The sequence below is a fragment of the Herpailurus yagouaroundi genome, unplaced genomic scaffold, assembly GCF_014898765.1.
Source record: "Herpailurus yagouaroundi ecotype Mexico unplaced genomic scaffold, PumYag 215, whole genome shotgun sequence".
Taxonomy (NCBI): Eukaryota; Metazoa; Chordata; class Mammalia; order Carnivora; family Felidae; genus Herpailurus; species Herpailurus yagouaroundi.
The window spans coordinates 6,745,381-6,763,276 of NW_024412446.1; the positions used below are offsets into that span (position 1 = coordinate 6,745,381).

General features: G+C 50.9%; 2 protein-coding genes across 4 annotated transcripts in view; one reads left to right on the forward strand and one right to left on the reverse strand.

Annotated features, from left to right (window-relative positions):
• TRAF4 (TNF receptor associated factor 4) overlaps positions 1-3,472 on the forward strand; it is a 6,085-nt gene extending 2,613 nt beyond the window's left edge. The window contains exons 2-7 of the mRNA XM_040455370.1: positions 569-620; positions 1,228-1,332; positions 1,403-1,564; positions 1,652-1,813; positions 1,911-2,066; positions 2,343-3,472. Coding sequence (XP_040311304.1) covers positions 569-620; positions 1,228-1,332; positions 1,403-1,564; positions 1,652-1,813; positions 1,911-2,066; positions 2,343-2,975 — 1,270 coding nt within the window. The 3' untranslated portion in view covers positions 2,976-3,472. The remainder of the gene's footprint in view (positions 1-568; positions 621-1,227; positions 1,333-1,402; positions 1,565-1,651; positions 1,814-1,910; positions 2,067-2,342) is intronic.
• Positions 3,473-5,601: 2,129 nt separating this feature from the next.
• Positions 5,602-17,896, reverse strand: part of FAM222B (family with sequence similarity 222 member B) — a 76,612-nt gene continuing 64,317 nt past the window's right edge. For 2 of the 3 annotated variants that reach the window (XM_040455367.1, XM_040455368.1), the window contains exon 3: positions 5,602-9,531. In XM_040455367.1, coding sequence (XP_040311301.1) covers positions 7,925-9,531 — 1,607 coding nt within the window. In that variant the 3' untranslated portion in view covers positions 5,602-7,924. The remainder of the gene's footprint in view (positions 9,532-17,896) is intronic. The other variant, XM_040455369.1, reaches the window with a different exon arrangement.

Genomic DNA, 17,896 nt, shown 5'->3' on the forward strand with positions numbered 1-17,896 from the left:
GTCTCGGTTCTTTCATCTGCAAAATGGGAACACGCAGCCCCTTCGCAGAAGCAGGTGGTCAGGACTGGATGGGAGTGTGAACAGTGCCTTAGAGTGAGCCTCTCCTCCTCCTTGCTTTAGGAGGCCCACCCTCACGGGAGGAGGGAAGGGATGGGGTAAAGTGGCCCCAAGCTGACCTTTGCCCTGGGTTCTGGGACGAGATCCCTGCTGGGGGCCGGGCAGCTCTGGCACTTCATCTCAGCACTCACCCCCTGCCGCTGAAAACTTAACAGGGTGGAGGGCAGGTGTCCTGTCCTTCTCCCAGTCCAGCTGCCCTCCTGGGGGGAGGGGTACCAGCTGCCACCTGTTGGCCAAATGCTGTCTGAGGCAGCTGTCTGTCTCCACTGGGCCCACAACCCTCTCCCCAGGACAAGAGCTAGGATCTTCTGGGGTGCTAGGCAAGTGGGTACCTGCAGGCCTCTGGCTGAGGACAGGTCTAGTGAGAGGGAGGCTGCCCTGGTTGAGGGGTGGGACCTGGGTTCTCCTTTCCCATAGCTGGAGCCTGACTCTGTCCCCTCCCCCTTCACAGTGAAGGAGTCTTCAAATGCCCTGAGGACCAACTTCCTTTGGATTATGCCAAGGTGAGTCCACAGTGCCAGGCAGAGGCCCCAGTTACAGGCTTTTGCCCTTGGTGGAGGTTGGAGCTGCCGGCAGCCAGTTGGCTCAGGGCCAGTGTCAACCCGGTCCTGTGGAATCCTGTGCCCCCACAAAGGTGGCCCCTTCCCTCCCACCAGGCCAGTTTGCAAATGAGGCCAGTGTTTGCCCTGGAGGGCAGGCACAATGCCCGGCCTGTGGGGGTGCCAGGGGGTGCACAGAGCGGCTCTGTGCTCGCAAGCAGTGCTCCCCTCCCCTTTGGGTGGCAAGCCAGGCCCCTGGCTGAGGGCCAAGACCCCTCTACCAAGAGGAAGGAAGCAGAGGATGCGGAGGCTGCCCGGAACTGAGCTGGCTGATTGGCTGCTGTTCCAAAAGGAGGGAGTGTCCCGTGCAGGCATGTTGGGGACCCTGGTATCCAGCTTTGGAGCAGACACCACCTGCTCTGCCTTCCATCCCTCGGCACAGAGGGGACTATAGCTCAAGAGAGGCTGTTACCGACTCTTAGGTAGAGCTGGCCCGTCTGGGGGTGGTGGGGGTGGAAACTGGGGACTGTAGCGGGCTCTGACCCTGCCGGGTTCCTCCCCGTCTACCCAGATCTACCCAGACCCGGAGCTGGAGGTGCAGGTGTTGGGGCTGCCTATCCGCTGCATCCACAGTGAGGAGGGCTGCCGCTGGAGTGGGCCGCTGCGCCACCTACAGGTGAGTCTCCGGTGGGAGGGAGGGGGCTCCCCCTTTCTTGGCAGGCACTGACCGTCTCGCTCCCCCACAGAGCCACCTGAACACCTGCAGCTTCAATGTAATCCCCTGCCCCAATCGCTGCCCCACCAAGCTGAGCCGCCGGGACCTGCCTGCACACTTGCAGCACGACTGCCCCAAGCGGCGCCTCAAGTGCGAGTTTTGTGGCTGCGACTTCAGCGGGGAGGCCTTTGAGGTGGGTGGGGCCCGGTGGAGGGCACAGGGTGAGTGGGGCGCCTGGTGGCCCAGGGATCCCTTCAGTCGGCCTCTCTGGCGTTTCTAGAGCCACGAGGGCGTATGCCCCCAAGAGAGCGTGTACTGCGAGAACAAGTGTGGTGCCCGCATGATGCGGCGCCTGCTGGCCCAGCATGCCTCCTCTGAGTGCCCCAAGCGTACCCAGCCTTGCACCTACTGCGCCAAGGAGTTCGTCTTTGACACCATCCAGGTGAGGCCCTCCCTGAGCCGTGGGCCGTGGGGCAGGTGGCGGGGTGGGGGTGGGGGTCAGCCTGTTGACCGCTGTCTCTCTGCCCCTGTGGCCGCAGAGCCACCAGTACCAGTGCCCGAGGTTGCCCGTACCCTGCCCCAACCAGTGTGGCGTGGGCACGGTGGCTCGGGAGGACCTGCCGGGCCACCTGAAGGAGAGCTGTAGCACCGCCCTGGTGCTGTGTCCGTTCAAAGACTCCGGCTGCAAACACAGGGTGAGATGCCCCTCCTCTTCCCTGTCTGTCCCCTTCTTAGTCCTTGAAGCCTCAGATGTAGACCAGGCCCTCTCTGGTCCCTGCCTTGCTGCTCTGAAGCCTTCGGTCCTTCCTTCTGCTGGCCGGCAGCGGCCTCCCAAGTGTCCTCTACCGTCCCCGGTCAGAGCTGGGTGCCTGCAGCCCCATCGCCGCTCCCCTCTGTCCCCTGTCTCCCCTGGGCATGTCCCTACTGATAACTGTTCTCCCTTCCCCCATGGCCCGGGGCTTTGCCAACAGTGCCCCAAGCTGGCGATGGCCCGGCATGTGGAGGAGAGCGTGAAGCCGCACCTGGCCATGATGTGCGCCCTGGTGAGCCGGCAGCGGCAGGAGCTGCAGGAGCTGCGGCGAGAGCTGGAGGAGCTGTCGGTGGGCAGTGACGGCGTGCTCATCTGGAAGATCGGCAGCTATGGACGGCGGCTTCAGGAGGCCAAGGCTAAGCCCAACCTGGAGTGCTTCAGCCCGGCCTTCTACACACACAAGTATGGCTACAAGTTGCAGGTGTCTGCGTTCCTCAATGGCAATGGCAGCGGTGAGGGCACGCACCTCTCGCTCTACATTCGCGTGCTGCCGGGTGCCTTTGACAATCTCCTCGAGTGGCCGTTTGCCCGCCGCGTCACCTTCTCCCTGCTGGATCAGAGCGACCCCGGGCTGGCTAAGCCACAGCATGTCACTGAGACCTTTCACCCTGACCCAAACTGGAAGAATTTCCAAAAACCGGGCACTTGGCGGGGCTCCCTGGATGAGAGTTCTCTGGGCTTTGGTTACCCCAAGTTCATCTCCCACCAGGACATCCGCAAGCGAAACTACGTGCGGGATGATGCGGTCTTCATCCGTGCCTCTGTTGAATTGCCCCGAAAGATCCTCAGCTGAGTGCAGGCGGGGCTCCAGGAGAAAGGGGGTGGAGCATGACCTCAGCCAGGAACTGGCTGAACCTGGAGAAGGGGCCGGACCCCCTTTCAGCTGCTTCTGCTGCCCAGGTTCTGTTCCCCCTCTCCTCTTCCTTACCACCCTCAGGTGCCTCCTATTGGTGCTTCAGCCCTGGCCCCTGGGGGGAGCAGGTCTTGGGGTCATCAAGGGCTTGGAAAAAGTGATCCCAGGGCCTGTCTCCTCTCCTGGGCAGGGAAGACATGCCTTGGTGCCGGCCACACTCTACCCAGGACTGAGGCGCCTGCTGGTGCTATGTCCCAAGAGCCATAGTGGGGGGTGGGAGTGGGGATGTGAGGGGTAGTTCAAAGAATCTGTCTTGAGATCTGATTTCTCTTCCCCTTTCCCCAGCTGTGCCCCCTCTGGTTATTTATTTACTTAGTGCCAGGAGGGCACGGCAGGGGAGCCCTGATTTTTAATAAATCCTGAATTGTATTTATTAACTTGGTTCCAGCCTGACTTATCTGGGATGGTTAGGGCCGCCTAAGGCTGGGCCCAACAGGGAAGGCGCGGGGCCAAGGTCGCCGTGCTGCTTGCCGCTCTGCGCTGCTGGATCGCCCTCTGGCGGACGACAGGGGAACTGCACTAGGCTTTGTGCGGAAGACAGTTGCCTGCCGCTGCCATCTGGTGGTTAAATGGGGGAGGTGCATTTTACGAGCCTGGAGTCCTTGATCCATACCCCAGCAAAGACTACTTACTGCTTCTGCCCCCAGGCAAGTCTTTCTTGGTCTAATGATCATAGCTGTCGTGTAGCAGACACTCCTAAGCACGAATGTACATTATTCGTTTAATACAACAGGCAAACGAAATCGCTTCTATCGCCATACTAAAAGGACGGCTCAGTCGGCTGTGGTGAAGATTTACTGAGACGATGCTTGTTCCCAGCGCAAAACGTGCTTGACAGAATGTTAATCCAACTCCAAAGCCCAGCCCATACCCAGGGACTAGGCTGAGCCGAGGGCCTTTTGAAGGGTATTTGGATTTTCTCATCCATGTTCATTTATTTTTCATACAGCCCTCAGTGAGTGCCTGTGATTATCCACATTTGATGAAATAGGAATAGAGGAGTGAACTGATTTCTCAGTGTCTTTCAGCTGGTTTGGGACAGGGCCTGGATTCGGTTTTAAGCTCTAGCAATCCCTAGTAATACAGCTCCCTTCAATAATGGCAGCAGAGTTGGGTTTGGATCCTTGCTGTGCTTGCTTTTTGCCAAGTTGCTTAGTTACATGGGGCACCGTTACTCTCATTGGTAAAATGAAAGTAATCCTGTTTACCTAGACTTGTAAACTTTACGATTAATCAGCATAAAGTCCCTTACTCTTATTGCCTGGCCCTGTGAAGAGGCCCGATGTATGGCAACTATTATCTACTAAGGAGAAGGTTCAAGGGTGGTAGTGTTTGCCTTTTCCACCCTCCCACACACAGGTTGAGGTGGAAAGACCCTTGACATTCAGCCTGGGGAACTACCAGCTTATTAGCCTTCAAAAGGTCAAATTCACTGATCTAGGGGGGAGATGGGGCCCTGGCTGCCGGCTGGGAAAGATGGCCCCTTCTCCAGATAAGCCATCTTTGGCACAGCGATGCCTGGAAGCCCGCAGGGAAAACCACCGGCTACCAGGGGCTCCAGCAAATGCCTTCTCTTCAGCTCCTGCGGCAGGTAATAGGCGACCCGGCCGGGCCGGCATCTGTCTCCCAAGAGAAGCCGGACATCCTCGGTCAAGCTTGGGCTCCCTCTGCCGGCAGGACCGTGTCACTGCACCACTCCACGGGCGCACTGACTGGGAAAGCCGGATGGTGCCTCCCAGAGTTGCCCCCACACCCAGGCCTAGACCTCATTCCAGTGCTGTTGCAGACGGTCAGAATCGCTATGTGGAACTAGGCAAAACCTGAGGTGCTGGTCTCCCCGCGCATCTGCCCAAAGAGGCCAGGCAGAGCTGGGTTCACCTGTCTACTTAGCTGCAGGACCTTGGGCCGACTGCGGGTAGGGGACCCAGGTAGAAGGCTTTCTTTCACAAGGATGGCGTGAGGAGTAAAGGAGGCAGGGGCACCTTACAGAGAAGGGCGTGCTCCGAAGGGAACTGTACTTTCGATTCCATCAGTACTCGGAGGGGCCACTTTTCAGGTCACAGATTGCGGCACCTATTACCTCCAGCTGTCAAAGGCCCTCAGAAATCCCAAAGTGGTGGAGGTGGGAGAAGGGGAGGGAGGGGCGTTTTAGTCTTCGGCTGGCTCATCAGCAAAGCAGATCCTGGTTTTTCAACGGTCCGTGGACTGAAAGTGGCAGCACATGGAGCCTGTAGAGCGGGGCGGTAAACCACACTTTCCCACGGGTCCCAACACGCCCCGAGCGCCCCGCCTAGGGGAGGCCCTATCACGTGCCGGCTGCCCAATCACCGCAGCACCTGGTCTGGCATCACAGACTGGGAGGCTTCCGAGTGGGCCCAACACTAGAAGGGCTCGCGTCCTACAACTGAGGACCCGCTTCTCTCGTGGAGAGCAGGCACGTCAGAAATCATTACAAGAAAAGTCACCTCAAACATTCACAGCATTCAACGAATAGGACAAGTTCTGGTGAGTTTTTTCTTTTTACTGGTTTATAATAATCTTAAAAACCCCATCACACCCATAAACCACCACAGGTGAGCAGATGAGGGAGATGGAGAATGAATGCTACAGTATGTGGACAGTGTAGGGAATCCGAGGTATTCCCTAGGGGCAGCGTGGGATGGAGGCAGGGAGTGTGGATAGGAGGCCCTGGCTTGGACCCTTATTGCTGGTTGGGGGTTGGCTGGCAGAGGGGGGAGAGAGGCTCAGGGTGAACTAGGAAACATCTCACACCAAAGGCAAGGGCAGTGGGGGGTGGGGGGAAAGAGGGGCCACAGTACATTTTTCCATGCAGACTAGGGGTGGGAGTGAGAGCTTCAGAGATTTGCACCCCTACACAGGAAGAGATTTGAGGGTTTGAGGTTTGATTTAAAGCCCCCAAGTTGGTGTCCGGTCCCATTTCCTAAGATAGCAGCTCACCTTTTGGGGAGAGGCATTGGAAAAACTCACAGCAAAAATATCTGGTTTGGAGATCAAGCAAGGGATAAGGGGGGACGGTGGGGTTCTCTCAGAGAAAGTGAGAACCGGAAGGGACCCTGGGTGAGACGGTGGCGGTGAAGCCTTGGGAGAAGGCGCCGCGCCAGAAGCTGCAGGTGCTCCTGAGGGCTCAGGGACAGGGAGGTACCAGTGTTCACAGACGGCAGGAAAATAAATTAGGACTTCACGTTGCTATCATTTGGCATAACACAATCAGGCATTTTTTTTTTTTCTTTTTCTTTTTTTTTCTCTTTTTAAATATAAGGCAACTTGCCAACACATAATTTAAAAACTGGTCTTCAGTCACATTGCTTCAGATCACTAGAGAATTTCTGGCTAAAGAACAGTGGATAGTATAGTAAACAAAACCCCAAATCTTAAATAAGAACATCAGCTCACATTCCCCAGAGACAAGAGGAAAGGTAAGGGCTTATTTGGTTTAAAAAAAAAAAAAAAAAAAAAAAAAAAAAAGGCAGAGCCCAACTTTAACAGAAGGGTGCAAAAAATTACAAAACATGATCTAAATTTAAAGTTACAGAAAAGTTTTAAATTTCTAGCCAACTAATTGCCACTTGGGAATGAAACACGTTGAGCGTGGGGTGGAGGAGGATGGGCACGTGACAGATGGGCGCGGGCAGGAGGGGCTGCTTCCAATGTAGGTCCGCCTCCAGCTGTTAGAACCATGCTCATTTGGTAAAGGAAGAATTCAAAGAGCTTAAGGCTTTGTGTTTTTTTTTTTTTTCTTTCTTTCTTCATTATACTGAGGGGCTGCAAAAGGAGGTGACTAGAGGGTGAATGTACCTGTGGGGCCGCTCACACAACGCTACTCAAACCCACACTACATTCATACAGAAACAGGACATTTAAAACTTACAGTGTAGAGCAATATTCTTAGCCAGTGTAGAGAACCAAATGCATTTTAACTTTTTTTTTTTTTTTTTGGTGTTTTTAATTCCGAACTCCAATGTGATCATCCTTTCTTTACCTACCTAATTCCTCAAGATCCTATTTTGTTTTGCTTGTGTTTTTGGAGGGGTGTGGGGGATGGGAGCAGCAGGTGAGTTGGGAGAAACAGTGAGAAAGGGATCTTGGGTGTGCTGGACAGTTACTACCTTTCTCTAGGGCTGGAAAGGGGTGTCAGGAACTAAGATACCGACACAAAGACGCATTTTTCCCCCAGGTCTCAAGGCTATGGCCAAGTGCCTACAGGGTGCCCTTGAATGTAGCAAGGGCAAATGCAGTGACTCTGGAATCCAGATTTAAACAAAGCCCTGAGGAATGGAGAGGGGTGGGAGGAGGTGAAGATTGGGTCAGTTTTGAGATCTTTGGGTGAAGAAGGAATTAACTTCCAGAGCACTTGGGAAGTCTGGGTTCTTAGTCCCAAAGAGACAGAGGCAGACAGGGAAAGTCCTAGCTTAAGGGGCTGGGTACCTACGGCCACCTCATCTAGGGCCCTTCCTTACCCCACACCTCAGTCCTAAGGAAAACGGGCAGAGATGCAAGAAAAGGCAGGAGGTGGCTGGGGGGAAATGGTCAAGGTGGAGGGACTGATAGGCAGTAGAGACAAAAGCTTGGAGTTGGGATTAGGTCCTAACATAAACCCAGAAGTTGCTGGGGATGGTGGAGGGGAGGGTGAGGGCACCAGGGGATCCCCCGCTGTCCTCAAATAGATCCCACCAAATTCCCTTTCTTAGACCTCTAAGAATGATCACATTAGAGCAGTGAAACTCTGAAACTATCCAATTACTCAAAAGTAAGTCTAAACCTAGGAGGGTGATGTATGACGTGTAGCTTGTGGAGGGCACCGGGGCTACCTATCTATACCCAGGGTGCTGAATATGAAGATTTCGACTATCTGCGGGATCAGGGGCTCGGTTGCCAGGGGCTCGGTGGGCCTTGCTCAGCATAGCCAGGCTCTGTTCTCGAAAGCAGGCCTGCTGGAAATCCCCGCTTAGGTAATCCACTGTTTGCATCAAGCTGTTCTGGGTTGCCACTGGACCGCCCCCGGCCCCTGCTCGGTAGTGGGCCCCAGCAGCCGTCCCACAGTCAAGGGGTGCACCCGTGGGCTGCCCACCGTGGAACGGCATGGCGAGGTCCTGAGACCCCGAGCTGTCGCTATTGGGAGTGGGCAGAATGTTGTTCCACAGGGGTTGGAAGTAGTGACCATTGGGGTAGGCCAGTGGGGCCGCCAGGCCGTTGACAGGTGGGGATGGGGTTGGCTTCTCCAGGGGTGGCTTCAGATGGAAGGACTGTGCCAGGCAGAGTTCCTGCGGGTAGGCAGGGGCCTTGCCCACAAAGCCAGGCCCTGCCAACTCGCGTCCTGCTGCGTGCTTGCCTGTCAGGCCAGGGGCCGGCGTCCCACCGGCCTCACTGCACATCTGCTGTAGGTGGGCCAGCTGGTGCTGGTTCCAGGCGACTGGCTTGAGGTCGCTAGGGTAGCCAGCAGGGGCTCGAGAAATGCCCGTGGGCAGGTTGACAGGGCCTGCGGCAGGCAACGCGGCTGTGGCCGCGTGGGTGTGCTCCATGGGATTGACCACACATGAAGGCATTGGCGTGGGGACGCTGTGGGTCGACACCCGGGTGCTTGCATTGATGAGCAGACTGCGACTAATGGGGCTGGGGTTGGCGATCTGGCCCTCACACACTGAGGTAGTGCTGATGCCTGCCCTCGTCTGGCAAAACTGGTTGATCTGGTGCACGATGCTGCTCAGGTCCGGGGGCTGGCTGTGCTGCAGGGTGGCCGCCATTGAAAGGGGGATAGTTGAGGTAGACACGGTCACATTCGGGGGGGCATCTGAGTCTGGCATCTTCCGGCCTCCATGCAGCAAGGGATTGGGGGGGTGCTGGAGACCCTGGTGAGACAGGGCCTGAGGGTGGACCAAGCCCTGGGTTTGGGCCATGGGCTGAGGGTGGCCCAGGCCCTGAGGCTGCTGGAGGCTCTGAGGGTGGGACAGCGCCTGGGGTGGCGGGATACCCTGAGGGTGCTGCAGCGTCTGGGGAGGGGCATGGGCCAGGGTCTGTGCATGCTGCAGGGCCTGCTGGCGGGCCAGAGCCTGGGCCTGGGGGTGGGCTAAAGTGCTGGGTGCCACAGTAGCATAGGGCGCCACTGGGGGGTTCATGATGGCCTCAGGGAGCAATCGGGCTCGGGTGCCGTCAAAGTCCTTGAGTATGCTTTTGGCTGGCACTTTGACAATGGCAAGCAGGCCTGCCTTGGTGGCTGCCTGAGTCGGGTAGGGGCTGTAGCGCTGGGCTGATGTGTCGAGGCCGTTCACAGTACGACGAACGTGTTTCCGCTGGGGAACCTTCACACTGTTGGGGAAGATTTTTATAGTCAGTGGGTTGTTTGCGACCTTCTTAGCATACGCGTCCAATTCGGCTGGGGTAGGATAGTGAGCAGCTCTCATTTTCTGTGTAGTGTCCCCTAGAGAGAGAGAAGGGTAAGGAGAGCAAAGAAGGAGAGGGAGCTCATCAGTGCCAAGCCAACCAGCCCTTCTAGATTCCCCTCTTGAGGGCCTATGGTGGAGTAGGGGTTAACGAAGTCATCCCTAGTCTTCATTTTAGACCCGGCCTCACTGAGCCCCCAAGTAACAAGCACTGCTAACATTCAGTCAGCGCTCACAACTAGCCAGGCCTTGTGCCAGGTGACAGGCTCTCGGTGAATCCTCGCTACTGCTTTAGAAGGTGGGTACTATCAGGCTTCTCATTTACAAATGAGGCCACCAAAGATCAGAACAGCAGAGCAACTTTCAAAGTCCCGGATTTTGGAGAGCCTGAACTTGGCCAATTCTCACAGAAGTAACTGAAGGTTGCTCCTCTAAATGGAAATCTCTCCAAGTTCCTACCTGTTGGCCTCAGCAGTGAAGGCTCTAGGCAGACGCTCTGGTAAAGAGGGTGCCTGGAGTGACTGCCCTTCAGTCTGCAGTGGCCGGTGAGGCAGCAGCTTTCTCTTGTGCCTTGGCAGCTGGGGCACCATACCCACTGGGTGGGCATCCTGGCTCGGCAAACAGGATGTCTTTTTGTCAGGAGCAGAGGAATAAGCTGCCAAAATCCCTCCCCTAGCCTTATGTCACAAGTTCACTTTTGTTTACAGCTTACCCTCGGCCTGACTGGGTGAAGATCAAAAGGCTTTATTTATTTCCTCGTGGGGGGTAGCAATAATGACAGGGCAGCAGGGAGGGAACTGAAAAGAAAGGTTTCAGAGAATCTTTAAGTCCTGAGTGCCAAAAACAGTCTGTTTGGCCCTTGTCAGCTGTCACTTTCCAAAATGAAAGAGGAAAAACCTGCCTGCCTTTGGAGATGGCGGAAGTACCCACTCAATGCGCCTCATTAATGTTAACAGTTTCTTTGTTCTCATCTCCAGGGGCCACCCAGCAGGGGGCTCCAGCGGATGTTGGACCTCCAGTCAAAAAGGAAAAGGTTCTGAGAACAAGAGCTCTTTAAGGATGCCAGGCTCCTGCAAAAGGTCTCAGCTCTGTTTTCCCTCTCTGAGGTAGGGTTTCTCCCAAGTGTACACAGAAGGTGCCTAATAAAGGCTTGCTGCGTGAGTAAGTACCCAGTCTGCCCAAGCAGAAGGAAGGGGCTTGGCTGGGAGCCGAGGCTCAGCTAGCTAACTCCCACCCTACTTCCTCCCCTTGCAGAAGGCAGCCAGGATAGAGCAGGGAACAAGCTGACTGAATGCCCAGCTTGTGGCCTCAGCTGCCTTGGCCCAAGAAGACCCCATTCAGTCACGTCACTGGGCATCAACTGCAAGAGAAGGGGGGCAAAGAGTGTGCCAGAAGGAAGAGGGCACAGCTGCCCTCATTTGGTGGCACTGCTGGTTAGCCTGCCAGCAACTGCTTAGAAAATGCTGCTCTTGGAGGCAGGAAAAAAGAGAGCTGACATCCACAAGGCACAGCGAGATTTGGTCCCATGCTCACCAATGGAGAACTTAGCAAAAGAGTACAGAGTGGAAAAGAGCTGTGCTGTTAGGGGCACCACGCCTCGAAGTAGCAAGGACTCACACATGTTTAAGTTCTACTTTATTAACTGTACAGGTTAGACGCTCAGTCCACAAATGTTTGTTAGATGACCGATTTGAAGAAGGTCTTAAAAGGATGAATGTGACCGTGACAGTTGAGGGCAAGAAGGGGAGGGAGGCAGAGAGGCCCAGAAATCACCTATCCACTAGGTATTACTAGCTGGTGAGCAGAATCAAAGCCCTGACAGTGGAGTGTGAGTTCTGCTGCTTCTTACAAGCCACTGACCCTCAATGGGCTTCAGTCTCCATAAAGTGGGGCTTTTTTCTGACCCTTGTTACATTCTCCTGGACAAGAAAATACCAGAAGTCTGGGATCACTGAGACATAGTCCCTCGAGACACCAGAATTCCATTAGAAGCTGCCTAGGTCAGCCGCTGCACTCGGGTGTCTGACTGGTCAAAATCAACTGAACAACTCTGGGCTCAGCTGAGTAATGGCAGTCAACAGCTGCTGGGTTTTAGTTCAGACAGGTAATACAGGTCTGCCTCTGGGCTTTCCTCCACAGTGGTAGGTTTTTCTCCTTGAAGACCAGGTGTGAGAGAGAGGTATACTGGCTTACTGAACAATCAAGTTCCTTTGTTCCAAGTCAGTACCAACTCTCAGGGTGTTTTCTTTCTCCTAGCAGAGGCAGAAGGTAGCTTGGCCTGATTCAGGAGTATGGAATGGGACACTTACACCGGATTGGTTCTCTTTTAGTTCTCTTTTCCCTGCTTCTGCTGATGTTGACCATGGTGATGACAGTAGTCAGATAAAGGAATCAGAATCAAAAGAAAATAAGGGTGGGAAGGGTGGATACAGGCTACAGTATCTTTGTTTTGAGAGAGAGCGTGAGAGCACACGCAAATCCCATGAGGGGCAGAGAGAGAGAAAGGGAGAGGGAGAGACAGAAGCGGGGCTCAAACTCACAAACTGTGAGATCATGTCCTGAACCAAAGTCAGATGCTTAATTAACTGAACCACACAGGTGCCCTACAGTATCTTCGTTAAGGAAGAATCTCAAGGATGAGATAAGTATATTGGACACAAAAAAATTGGCTACATTCTTGGAATACAGCACCACCTACCTCACGTACCAGACTTGAGCTTAGCACTTAAAAAAAAAAAAAAAAAAAAAGTTTTCTTAACACTTTCTTATCTCAGTCCCACAAGGGCACCCTGGAAGCTTGCTTTCTTCTGTAACATCTTCCCTTAATTAAGGGTACAGCTAACACAAATACCATGGCTTTGTAAGCAACTTATTTACTATTTTTTAAAGTAAGCTCTTTGCCCAAGTGGGCCTCAAACTCACAACTCCAATATCAAGAGTCACATGCTCTACCAACTAAGTCAGCCAAGGTGCCCCTGTAAGCAACTTATTTAAATAGCTGGTACCAAAGGTGTCATCAATGGGGAATAAGGCAGGGTAGAGAATAGGGAATCTGGTTAGAACAAAGTTAGATCCGGATTCAAGTACTGGCTTTATTATCTGACTACTCAGGGTCTGTCTCAGTGACTCTTCATTTATAGATTAAAAAAAATTTTTTTTTTAAGTTTACATATAAATTAGTTGGCATATAGTGCAACAATGATTTCAGGAGTAGATTCCTTAATGCCCCTTACCCATTTGGCCCATCCCCCCTCCCACAACTCTCCAGTAACCCTCTGTTCTCCAGATTTAAAAGTCTTATGTTTTGTCCCCCTCCCTGTTTTTACATTTTTGTTTCCTTTCCCTTAGGTTCATCTGTTGTGTGTCTTAAAGTCCTCATATGAGTGAAGTCATATGATACTTGTCTCTAATTTCGCTCAGCATAATATCCTCTAGTTCCAACCACATAGTTGCAAATGTCAAGACTTCATTCTTTTTGATTGCCAACTAATACTCCATTGTGTGTGTGTGTGTGTGTGTGTGTGTGTGTGTGTGTGTGTGTGTGTATGTATGTATCACATCTTTATCCCTTCATTCACTGATGGACATTTGGGCTCTTTCCATACTTTGGCTATTGTTGATAGTGCTGCTATAAACATGAGGGTGCATGTGTCCCTTCGAAACAGCACACCTGTATCCCATGGATAAATGCCTAGTAGTACAATTGCTGGGTCGTAGGGTAGTTCTATTTTTAGTTTTTTTGAGGCACCTCCATACTGTTTTCCAGAGTGGCTGCCCCAGTTTGCATTCCCACCAGCAATACAAAAGAGATCCTCTTTCTCCGCATCCTCGCCAACATCTGTTGTTGCCTGACTTGTTAATGTTAGCCATTCTGACAGGTGTGAGGTGGTATCTCATTGTGGTTTTGATTTGGATTTCCCTGATAAGTGATGTTGAGCATTTTTTCATGTGTCTGTTAGCCATCTGGATGTCTTCCTTGAAGAAGTGTCTATGCATGTCTTTTGCCCATTTCTTCACTGGATTATTTCTGTTTCGGGTGTTGAGTTTGATAAGTTCTTTTTTTTTTTTTTAAGTTTTTTTTTTTTTCAATGTTTATTTATTTTTGAGAGAGAGACAGAGGCAGAGCATGAGTGGGTTGAGGAGCAGAGAGCGAGAGAAGACACAGAATCTGAAATAGGCTCCAGGCTCTGAGCTGTCAGCACAGAGCCCAATGCGGGGCTTGAATCCATGGACAGCGAGATCATGACCTGAGCCAAAGTCAGGCAGTCAACTGACTGAGCCACCCAGGCGCCCCGAGTTTGATAAGTTCTTTATAGATTCTGGATACAAACCCTTTATCTGATACACTGTTTGCAAATATCTTCTCCCATTCTGTCTGTTGCCTTTTAGTTTTGCTGACTGTTTCTTTTGCTGTGCTGAAGATTTTTATTTTGATGAGGTCCCGAGAGTTCATTTTTGCTTCTGTTTCCCTTGCCTCCGGAGACGTGTTGAGTAAGAAGTTGCTGCAGCCAAGATCAAAGGTTTTTGCCTGCTTTCTCCTCGAGGATTTTGGTGGCTTCCTGTCTTACATTGAGGTCTTTCATCCATTTTGAGTTTATTTTTGTGTATGGTGTAAGAAGGGTCCAGGTTCATTGTTCTGCATGTCGCTGTCCAGTTTTCCCAGCACTGCTTGCTGAAGAGACTGTCTTTATTCTATTGGGTATTCTTTCCTGCTTTGTCAAAGATTAGTTGACCATACGTTTGTGGGTCAATTTCTGGGTTCTCTATTCTGTTCCATTGATCTGAGTGTCTGTTCTTGTGCCAGTACCATACTGTCTTGATGGTTACAGCTTTGTAGTATAGCTTGAAGTCTGGGACTGTGATGCCTCCCTGCTTTGGTTTTCTTTTTCAAGATTGCTTTGGCTATTTGGGGTCTTTTCTGGTTCCATACAAATTGTAGAATTGTTTATTCTAGCTCTGTGAAGAATGCTGGTGTCATTTTGATAGGGATTGCATTGAATGTGTAGATTGCTTGGGGCGCCTGGGTGGCTCAGTCGGTTAAGTGGCCGACTTCGGCTCAGGTCATGATCTCGCAGACCGTGAGTTCGAGCCCCGCATCAGGCTGTGTGCTGACAGCTCAGAGCCTGGAGCCTGTTTCAGATTCTGTGTCTCCCTCTTTCTGACCCTCCCTCATTCATGCTCTGTCTCTCTCTGTCTCAAAAATAAATAAATGTTAAAAAAAAAAAATGTGTAGATTGCTTTGGGTAGTATTGACATTTTAACAATATTTATTCTTCCTATCCAGGAGCATGGAATATTTTTCGTGTGTGTGTGTGTGTGTGTGTGTGTGTGTGTGTGTGTGTGTGTGTGTCTTCAACTTCTTTCATAAGCTTTCTATAGTTTTCAGTGTATAGATTTTTCACCTCTTTGGTTAGATTTATTCCTAGGTATTTTATGGTTTTTATTGCAATTGTAAATGGGATCCATTCCTTGATTTCTCTATTGCTTCATTGTTGGTGTATAGGAATGCAACCAATTTCTGTGCATTGATTTTATATCCTGCAACTTTGCTGAATTCATGGATCAGTTCTAGCAGTTTTTTGGTGAATCTTTTGGGTTTTCCACATAGAGTATCATGTCATCTGTGAAGAGTGAAAGTTTGACCTCCTCCTGGCTGACTTGGATGCCTTTTAGTTCTTTGTGTTGCCTGATTGCAGAGGGTAAGACTTCCAATACTATGTTGAATAACAGTGGCAAGAGTGGACATCCCTGTCTTGCTCCTGATGTTAGGGGGAAAGCTCTCAGTTTTTCCCCATTGAGAATATTAGTGTTGGGTCTTTTGTACATGGCTTTTAATGATCTCAAGGTATGATCCTTCTATCCCTACTTTCTTGAGGGTTTTTATCAAGAAAGGATGCTGTATTTTGTCAAATGCTTTCTCTGCATCTATTAAGAGGATCATATGGTTCTTGTCCTTTCTTTTATTGATGTGATGAATCACGTTAATTGTTTTGCAGATATTGAACCAACCCTGTATCCCAGGTATAAATCCCACTTGGTCGTGGTAAATAATTTTTTTAATGTATTGTTGGATCCAGTTGGCTAATATATTGTTGAGGATTTTTGCATCCATGTTCATCAGGGAAACTGGTCTATAGTTCCCCTTTTTAGGGGGGGTCTCTGTCTGGTTTTGGAATCAAGGTAATGTTGGCTTCACAGAAAGAGTTTGGAAGTTTTCCTTCCATTTCTATTTTTTGGAACAGCTTCAAGAGACTAGGTGTTAACTCTTCCTTAAATGTTCAGTAGAATTCCCTGGAAAGCCATCTGGCCCTGGACTCTTGTTTTTTTGGGAGATTTTTTGATTACTAATTCTATTTCTTGACTGGTTAAGGGTCTGTTCAAATTTTCTATTTCTTCCTGTTTCAGTTTTGGTAGTGTATATGTTTCTAGGAATCTGTCCATTTCTTCTAGATCACCCATTTTATAGGCATATAATTGCTCATAATCTCTTATTTTTATTTCTGAAGATTAAAAAAAATTTTTTTATTAAGTATTTATTTTTGACAGAGATAGAATGTAAGCATGAGCTGGGGAGGGGCAGAGAGAAGGGGAGACACAGAATCCGAAGCAGGCTCCAGGCTCCAAGCTGTCAGCACAGAGCCTGACGCAGGGCTCGAAATCACGAACGATGAGATCATGACCGAAGTCGGACGCTTAACTGACTGAGCCACCCAGGCACCCCTATTTCTGAAGATTTTTTTTTTAAATGTTCATCTATTTTTGAGAGAGAGAGAGAGAGAGAGAGAGAGAGAGAAACAGAGAGAGAGAGAAACAGCAGGGGAAGGGCCGCAGAGAGAGAGGGAGACACAGAATCGGAAGCAGGCTCCAGGCTCTGAGCTGTCCGCACAGAGCCCAATGCAGGGCTCAAACTCACGAACCATGAGATCATGGCTTGAGCCAAAGTCAGATGGTTAACTGACTGAGGCACCCAGGCGCCCCAGTCACTCTTCATTTATAAACAGGGATGATACCTGCTGGTGTACCTCATAGAACCACTAAGATCAAGAGATTCAATGAATAGGAAAAAGGTCTGAAAACAGGAACCATGACTATTGAAAGTTATTATTCAAAGATAGTAGGTTTGGTTGAGTGTGTGCATAGACAGGAAAAAGTAACCTGACCAAGAAAGCCCGCTGGTCTTGAGTCTGGGAGTTAAATGCAGCAGAAAGCACTGCTGTCTATGCCAGGGATTGGGGGAGAGTGGGCAATCTCCCTGAATCCCAGCTTCCCCACAGGGGCCTCCCTGTTTATTCTATTTTGAAGGTCAGAAGATGCAAGTACCATATGCGGCAGGAAACTATCAATAGGTGGGAGATGCCCAGGCAGTGTGTTTCAAACACTGGCTTTGGAGTCTGACCCGAGTATGACTTCTAGCCGAGTTGAACAGTAATGTGACACTGGCAAGTGCTACTCTATTCCTTCTCCTCAAAAGAAAGATGAGTCTCTCATATGGAATCATTGAGGAACGAATGAGAACAAAGATAACAATGCTCAAAATACTGCCTGGCATACAATAAGCACTCAACAAATATTAACTAATTTCTGAGATTTCTATGGGTTTATCCAGTTACTGGGTCAATGCACCATTTCCAGGACCTTCCACTAGGGGGCGGACAGGCACAGAAAGTAGTAGTGAAAGTGGGTGATTCTGATGTTTGTCTCAGGCCCCGATACTCTACAATGAAGGAGGTCAAAGTTGTTGTCTAAAAGATTATTTGAGGACCAAGAACCTTTGGTCATTTCAGCCATTCAACCAGAAATATTACGATATACCTGATAGTGAGCTGGGGAAGGAGAAGCAGAGGCTTGGGGTTAATGGTGGGGGGGGGGGGTGGAGAGGGGGGAGTCCAAAAAACACATTTTCTGGTGAATTGGGAAAAGATGGGTCAGAGGAAATTTTGCCAAGTAAAGTTCCAAAACAGCTGAGAACTCTCAAAGCAAGTGACAGCATGGAATATAAAACCTAGAAAAGCTCTAGAAGGGTATCTACCTAACCCCAACTGTGGTCCTGTATCAAATGCAAGAACCACCAAAGCCAAGATGTTCCTTAATCCAGACTACCCCATGGCAGGATGGGAAATGCGTTACATTCTCCTACACACACAGAAAAGGAAGGGGAGGTGAGAAAATGTTGGAGTCGGAAGGGACCAATTCTGTGATTCTATACATGTGGCAGGTTTAGCCTGAGGAAGGCAATTAGCCAGGTGACTTACAGAGCTGGCCAAGAAGCCACATGTCCCGTCTCTCCTGCCTTGAGCTCTTACAATATAAAGCACAATAATCTATAAACATCTGTGCCCCATCCCCGCGCCCTCCCCACCCAATACCAAGCTCTGTGTTTCTAACAACTTGTAAGACCCTCCT